Here is a 7462-nt window from a genome sequence, read left to right on the forward strand (position 1 = left end):
CCACCCAGCCCCACACACAGCCCCCATCTGCCCAGCCCCCGCCATGGTCTGTCCATGCACCCAGCCCCACACACAGCCCCCCATCCACCCACCACCCCCTCCATCCGCCCGTCCATCCACGCAGCCCCCCATCCGCCCGTCCATCCGCCCGTCCATCCACCCAGGCCCACAAACAGCCTTCCATCCACCCCATCCGTCTGTCCATTCACGCAGCCCCACACGCAGCCCCCCATCCACCCAGCCCCCTCCATCCGCCCATCCATCCACCCATCGGCCCAGCCCCTTCCATCCACACACAATCCATCCACCAGCCCCACACCCAGCCCCCCATCCACCCAGCTCCCCTTCCATCCCCCTGTCCATCTGTCCAGCCCCACACGCACCCTCCACCCCCTCACCCCAGCCCACAACCCCCCATCCATCTGTTCATCCACCTGTGCCCAGAAGCTGCGGTCCATCCATCCATCCCCCACCCAAACCTCCATTCATCCAGCCCCATACGTAACCCTCCATCCGTCTGTCCATCCATCCGCCCCACATCCCCCCCGGGGCTGGCCCTAGACCGCATGTGCCCTAGGTGAGGAGCATCTTCAGCCCCCCCCCCAGTTAAACCTTTGAATTCCCCCATCCTATGAGACGATACATCCCCCTTGTGTCACCAGCAACCAAACCAGCCCCCGGGGCCCTGCACCCCCCAAGTCCCCACCCAGGCAGTTGCCCTCTGGCCCTGCCCACACATCCCTCCATCCGTCCCGAGTCTGCCCCCTGGACTCGCTTCTGGTTTACAGTCTCAGGTCCTATTGCTGTCTGGTAGACGGTTGTGTGACTCCCGACGTGTGTGTGTGAGAGAGAGGTGGGGGGTATTACACCCCCTGTTTCTTCCCCCCGATGCCCTTCTCGGTGCCCCCCCCCCCGGATTAGAGGACCTGCCACTGGCTCGCTGATGTCCTGGCACGCGGTACATGTAACGCACACACGGCCCCGGATGTGGTCGCTCCAGGTGACACACCCCATCTCAGCACGGTGAGTGACCCCAGAGCCAGAGCAGCAGGTCTCAGTGGCGGGACGGAGAGCAGGATGTAATGCCGTATAGTTACCCACCCACCCGTCCATCCCCTGGCAGACCCCTTCGTCCACCCACCCGTCCATCAATCCATCCATCCTTTCAACCATCCACCCATTCATACCTTCATCCATCAATCCATCCATCCCTTCATCCAACCATCCACCCACCCACCCACCCATCTGTCCCCAGGCAGAGCCCTTCGTCCACCCATCCACCCACCCGTCCATCCCTTCATCCACCCACCCACCCATCTACCCACCCATCCATCAATCTATCCATCCCTTCATCCATCCACCCATTCATACCTTCATCCATCAATCCCTTCATCCCTTCATCCATCCCTCCACCCATCCACCCACCCACCCACCTGTCCCCAGGCAGAGCCCTTCATCCACCCACCCATCCATCCCTTCAACCATCTACCCATTCATACCTTTATCAATCCATCCATCCCTTCATCCATCCACCCATCTGTCCATCAATCCACCCACCCGTCCATCAATCCATCCATCCCTTCAACCATCCACCCATTCATACCTTCATCCATCCACCCATCAATCCATCCATCCCTTCACCCACCCACCTGTCCATCAATCCACCCACCTGTCCATCAATCGATCCATCCCTTCAACCATCCACCCATTCATACCTTCATCCATCCATCCATTCACCCACCCACCCACCTGTCCCCAGGCAGAGCCCTTCATCCATCCACCCACCCACCCACTCACCCATCCATCCCTTCAACCATCCACCCATTCATACCTTCATCAATCCATCCATCCACCCATCTGTCCATCAATCCACCCACCCGTCCATCAATCCATCCATCCCTTCAACCATCCACTCATTCATACCTTCATCCATCCATCCATCCCCCCACCCACCCACCCATCTGTCCCCAGGCAGAGCCCTTCGTCCACTCACCCACTCATCCATCAATCCCTTCGTCCATCCATCCATCCCCCCATCCAGCCACCCATCTGTCCCCAGGCAGAGCCCTTCGTCCATCCCCCCACCCATCCCCCCACACCCCTTCATCCCCCCATCCATCCACCCACCTCTTCATCCATCCATCCATCCACCCACCCATCCATCTGTCCCCAGGCAGAGCCCTTCGTCCACTCACCCACTCATCCATCAATCCCTTCGTCCATCCATCCATCCATCCATCCCCCCATCCAGCCACCCATCTGTCCCCAGGCAGAGCCCTTCGTCCATCCCCCCACCCATCCCCCCACACCCCTTCATCCCCCCATCCATCCACCCACCTCTTCATCCATCCATCCATCCATCCATCCATCCACCCACCCATCCATCTGTCCCCAGGCAGAGCCCTTCGTCCACTCACCCACTCATCCATCAATCCCTTCGTCCATCCATCCATCCATCCCCCCATCCAGCCACCCATCTGTCCCCAGGCAGAGCCCTTCGTCCATCCCCCCACCCATCCCCCCACACCCCTTCATCCCCCCATCCATCCACCCACCTCTTCATCCATCCATCCATCCATCCATCCATCCATCCACCCACCCATCCATCTGTCCCCAGGCAGAGCCCTTTGTCCACTCACCCACTCATCCATCAATCCCTTCGTCCATCCATCCATCCATCCCCCCATCCAGCCACCCATCTGTCCCCAGGCAGAGCCCTTCGTCCATCCCCCCACCCATCCCCCCACACCCCTTCATCCCCCCATCCATCCACCCACCTCTTCATCCATCCATCCATCCACCCACCCATCCATCTGTCCCCAGGCAGAGCCCTTCGTCCACTCACCCACTCATCCATCAATCCCTTCGTCCATCCATCCATCCATCCCCCCATCCAGCCACCCATCTGTCCCCAGGCAGAGCCCTTCGTCCATCCCCCCACCCATCCCCCCACACCCCTTCATCCCCCCCATCCATCCACCCACCTCTTCATCCATCCATCCATCCACCAACCCATCCATCCACATCCCTTCATCTATCTATCTATCTATCTATCCCCCACCCCCACCTGTTCCTGGGGAGGGGCCCACCCCGGAGGACATTCCCCTTTCCTCGGGGGGGGGGGGGCGGAGGGGAGACTCCCCCCCCGCCCCGTCTCTTTAAGCCCCTCCCCGGGCCGGCCGCAAAACCTTGAATGAGCCGCCCCGCCCCCTGAGAGGGCTCATTTGCATATGCATGAGCGCCCGGTGGGGCGGGGCCTGGGGGGCGGAATAAAATCACTCCCCCCACTCCCCCCCACGCCGCCTTGCTTTGCTCATCCTTAGCTGCGGAGCCGGGCTGGAGCAGCATCTCCCGGGTGTAGCTACGTATCCAGCGCCCCCCCCCCCCCAGCCAGCCGCTTGCCCCGCAGCGCCTTCCTCGGTCAGGGGATCTAGGGGCCCTTCCTCCTGCCCCCCAGTTCCGCAGCAGCCCCCCCCCCCCCCCCCATCATGGCTATCGAGAAGGAGAAGAAAACCTGCGGGCAAGTCATGGCGGAGTGGCGAGAAGGCATCTGGAATCCGCGCACCCACCAATTCATGGGGCGCACCGGCACCAGCTGGGGTACGTGGCTGGTCGGGGGGGGCTGGCTCTGGGGCAGGGGCGGGGGTTGGGGGGTGAGCCCTTGAAAAGCAGTGGAAGTGTGGGGAGGGTTGGGGGGCGCTGATCTAGGGGGAGAATTTGGGGTGTCGCTAGCTAATGCCCTTAAAAGGAGGGGGCTAGGAGGAGGTTGTTATGGGGGAGAATTTGGGGTGTCGTTAGCAGGAGCCCTTAAAAGGAGGGGGATTGGGGGGAGGCTGATCTAGGGGGCGAAATTGGGGGGTCGTTAGCAGGAGCCCTTAACCTTCCCCAACCCCCTCTCTTTTTATCTAACTGGGGGTGTCCGGAGCAGGTTATCTGGGGGGATTCTTGGGGTGTTCTTGAGGAGCCTGAAAAGGAGGTGGATTTGGTGGGGGGCCTGTTTGGGGGGGACAGATCTCTAGGAGGATGGGCGGCGTCATGACCCAAATTCCCATAGAAAGTGGAGTCGTTGGGTGATGCCTGGGGTGTATTGGGGGGGGGGGGGCTGTTTGCCTTAAAATGGGGGGGAGTTATTGGGATGAAGGGGGCTAGGTTCCGAGCCCGTCTAAGAATGGTGGCTGTTTTGGGGTGTTTCATTGGGGGGTAAATTATCAAGACTACAGGGGAGTCCTTGCTTGTGACCCCCCAAATGGGGTCTGTAGAGAGGGAGAGATGAAAGGGGGATCATCAAGGGGTGTCATGGCCGGGGGGAGAGAAATCAGGTGAAGGGTTTATTGGGGAGTTGAAATGGGGGTGCAGTGTCCCCCCAAATCCTAAGCAACAGGGAGGAGGAAGGGGAAAGGATAGGGCTGTGGGGGGGCTGGCAAGGGGTTATGGGGTGTCTGTGGGGTCATGCATCAATGAGGGGGCTCTATTTTCCCTTTCCCCCCCAGGAAAGAGTGGGGTAGATGCAGGACTAGCATTTCCCCTAAGGGAGCAGGAAGTGGGGTGCCTTGGAATATGGGGTGGGAGGAGCAGGGCTGATGGGGGGCAGGAGTAGGGCTGAATTGGACTGAACCAGCTCAGATCCAGGTCTGGGATTCTTGGGGTGTGGGTGTGAAGGAGCAAATTTGGGGGGCTCTGTCCCCCCCCCCCAAAATTCAGCTCCCTTATCTATGCAGTACTGGGGGGTGATGTGGGGCAGAGACAGGGCTCGGGGCCCAGGGCTATATAGGGGCAGGGGCTGTGTGGGGGGGATGCCCTCCCGGCCCTGTCTCTATCAATCCCCCCCCCCCCCCCCAGTTTCATGGCGCTGCGGCGGACTAGCCGGCTGGGAAAGTAGGTCAGTCAGCTTTCTGTAGGAGCCGGGTGAGTCTTCGCCCCCCCCCCCCAGGTCTGGCAACACAGCCCCCCTATCTGTCAACACAGCCCCCCCCCCCCAGGTCTGGCAACTCAGCCCCCCCATCTGTCAACACAGCCCCCCCCACGCCGAGGGGGACTGGGAAGGGGGAGTATTTTTGTAATTAAGTAAGGGGAAAAAAAATCCAGGATCAGCCCCCCCCATCTGGGATCAGCCCCCCTCATCCGGCATTAGCCCCCTACCTTCAAAATTAGCCCCCTTGTCCTACCCCCTCAGATTTCTCCCCTCTGTCCAGTCCCTCCCACCATTTAGCTCTGCCCCCCCACTTTGCAGCCCCCCCCTTTCCTCCTGCACGTACGTTCCCTCCCCTATGGCCTGACCCCCCCCCCCCCCATCTTTGGTAGTGCGAAGGGATTGGAGAGGAGGAGGGAACCCAGCTATGGGGGGGGCAGGGGGAGCTGTATGGAGGGGGGAGCCCAGAACGGGGACCTCCCCCCCACACACACTGGCTGGATTAATTGCCCTTTACTTTGTGTGTGTGTGTGGGGGGGCGTTGCCTGGGGATTCACCATTAATCCTGGCTTAGATTCGCTGCAGAAGGCACCTGCCCCCCCTTCACTGCAGCAGGCGACCAGGGAGGGGGGCTGGTGGTGACACTGGGGGGGGGGGGGGCTGGGTTCCCATCTCGCTCTGGCTGGGGGATAGTGTCTTGGCTTGTTGCATTGCGGAGAAGCTGGTGGCCTGGCGGAATGGATTGGGCTGGCGGAGAGCGGGGGGGGGGGAGAGCTGGGGGGGCAGCAGGGGGGAGGGGACTTAGAGGAGAGAGGTTGGGGCTGGGGGAAGGAGTAGGAAGGGGCTGGTGGGGAGCTAGATGGGGGGTTGTTGGAGTGGGGGGGTTGAGGGGCTGGTGGAACATATGGGGGGCTGGTGAAAAAGGGGGGAATGTGGGGGGGCTGGTGGAGTGGGGGGCAGGTAGAGGGGGAGTGGGGGGCAGGTAGTGGAGTGGGGGCTGGGGAGGATGTCGGGGGAGGTGGTGGAGTGGGGGAGCTGGGGGCAGATGTGGTGGAGTGGGGGAGCTGGGGGGATGTGGGGGCAGGTTGAGTGGGGGGGCTGGTGGGAATTGGGGGGAAGCTGGGGGCAGGTAGATGTGTAGTGGGGAGGCTGGGAGGATGTGGGGGGGCAGGGGGGTGGAGTGGGGGGGCTGGGGGAGGTGGGAGCATGTGGTGGAGTGGGGAGAGCTGGGAGCAGGTAGATGTGGTGGAGTGGGGGGAGATGGGGGTAGGTGTGGTGGGGTGGGGAGCTGGGGGATGTGGGGGCAGGTGGTGGAGTGGGGAGAGCTGGGAGCAGGTAGATGTGGTGGAGTGGGAGGGCTGGGGAGAGGTGGGGGCAGGTGGTGGAGTGGGGAGAGGTGGGGGCAGGTAGGTGTGGTGGAGTGGGGAGCTGGGGGATGTGGGGGCAGGTGGTGGAGTGGGGAGAGCTGGGGGGCAGGTAGATGTAGTGGAGTGGGAGGGCTGGGGGAGGTGGGAGCATGTGGTGGAGTGGGGAGAGGTGGTGGCAGGTAGGTGGGGTGGGGGGCTGGGGGATGTGCGGGGCAGGTGGTAGAGTGGGGAGATGGGAATGGAAGGGGGCTGACTGAGCTTGTAGGCTTGGGAAGCGTGGGGGGGCCCTGCAGAGGGGGCTGGCAGAGGGCAAGATGTGGGGCCACATTAACTCCTCCCCTGTCCTTTCCCAGGATCACAATGGGGCCCAGAGCCTGGGGGGCGGAGGGTGGGGACACTGGTCCTTGTGTGTCGCCGGCTCTATGACCTGCCCCAGCCAGTCCTTGGGCTTCGGGGCTTTGAGCTGACCGGGGGCTTTGTTTGTGGGGCTGGGAGGAGCCCCACTACCCCAGAAGAGCTGGCGTTGGGTGCGGGCACGGGGGTAGCTAGGAGCGTTGCACTAATTGCAGGGGGGGTTACTCTGGATTGACACCCGGGAGTAGCCGTGAGCGGTGGGTCACTCCCTGCACCCCATAAGGCATTGGAGATCGGTGGAGTTGCTCTAGATTTACACTGGGTAGTAGCTGGGTGCAATGCACTGCTCTGATTTTCCCCCCTGCCCTTGCATATGGATTACTCTGGATTGACACCTGGAGCAAAGCATTGTTCTGATCCCCCTTGCATTTGGGTTACTCCAGATTTACACCTGGGAGCAACGGATCACGCTCCGATCTCCGCCGCCTTTGGAGTCTCACTGCTTACTCTGGATTTACACCTCTGAGGAGAGGGGCTACGCTTTGGTTTTCGGTCACCTTTTGTCTTGCACTAGGGTTACTACAGGTTTCCACCTGTTGGTCTGGCTTTATGTCCCGCCCATGCTCAGGTGCTCCAGAGGGGCTGGGAAGTTGGGTTAGGTGCATTTGCATCAAGGGGTAGCTGCAGGCGGAGGGGGCTGGTTCTGTGCAGATAGACACTTGGAGATTTACAAAGGGGTTCGTCTAGATTTACATTGGGAATAACCAAGGACAGCTCTCCCATGCCTCCAATTTCAAGATTGCAGCTGGGTTACTCTGGATTTGTACCAGGA

At 61.5% G+C, this 7462-nt stretch overlaps 1 protein-coding gene across 1 annotated transcript; it reads left to right on the forward strand.

Annotated features, from left to right (window-relative positions):
* Positions 1-1548: 1548 nt before the first annotated feature.
* LOC128829732 (guanine nucleotide exchange factor subunit RIC1-like) lies at positions 1549-2617 on the forward strand (the record flags this gene model as incomplete). The annotated part of the gene is made up of 2 exons (XM_054015147.1): positions 1549-1671; positions 2534-2617. Coding segments are annotated over 2 exons (207 nt in total), but the record flags the coding sequence as incomplete, so codon positions are not given.
* Positions 2618-7462: the final 4845 nt, after the last annotated feature.

Source organism: Malaclemys terrapin, unplaced genomic scaffold (genome assembly GCF_027887155.1).
Source record: "Malaclemys terrapin pileata isolate rMalTer1 unplaced genomic scaffold, rMalTer1.hap1 scaffold_116, whole genome shotgun sequence".
Lineage (NCBI taxonomy): Eukaryota > Metazoa > Chordata > Testudines > Emydidae > Malaclemys > Malaclemys terrapin.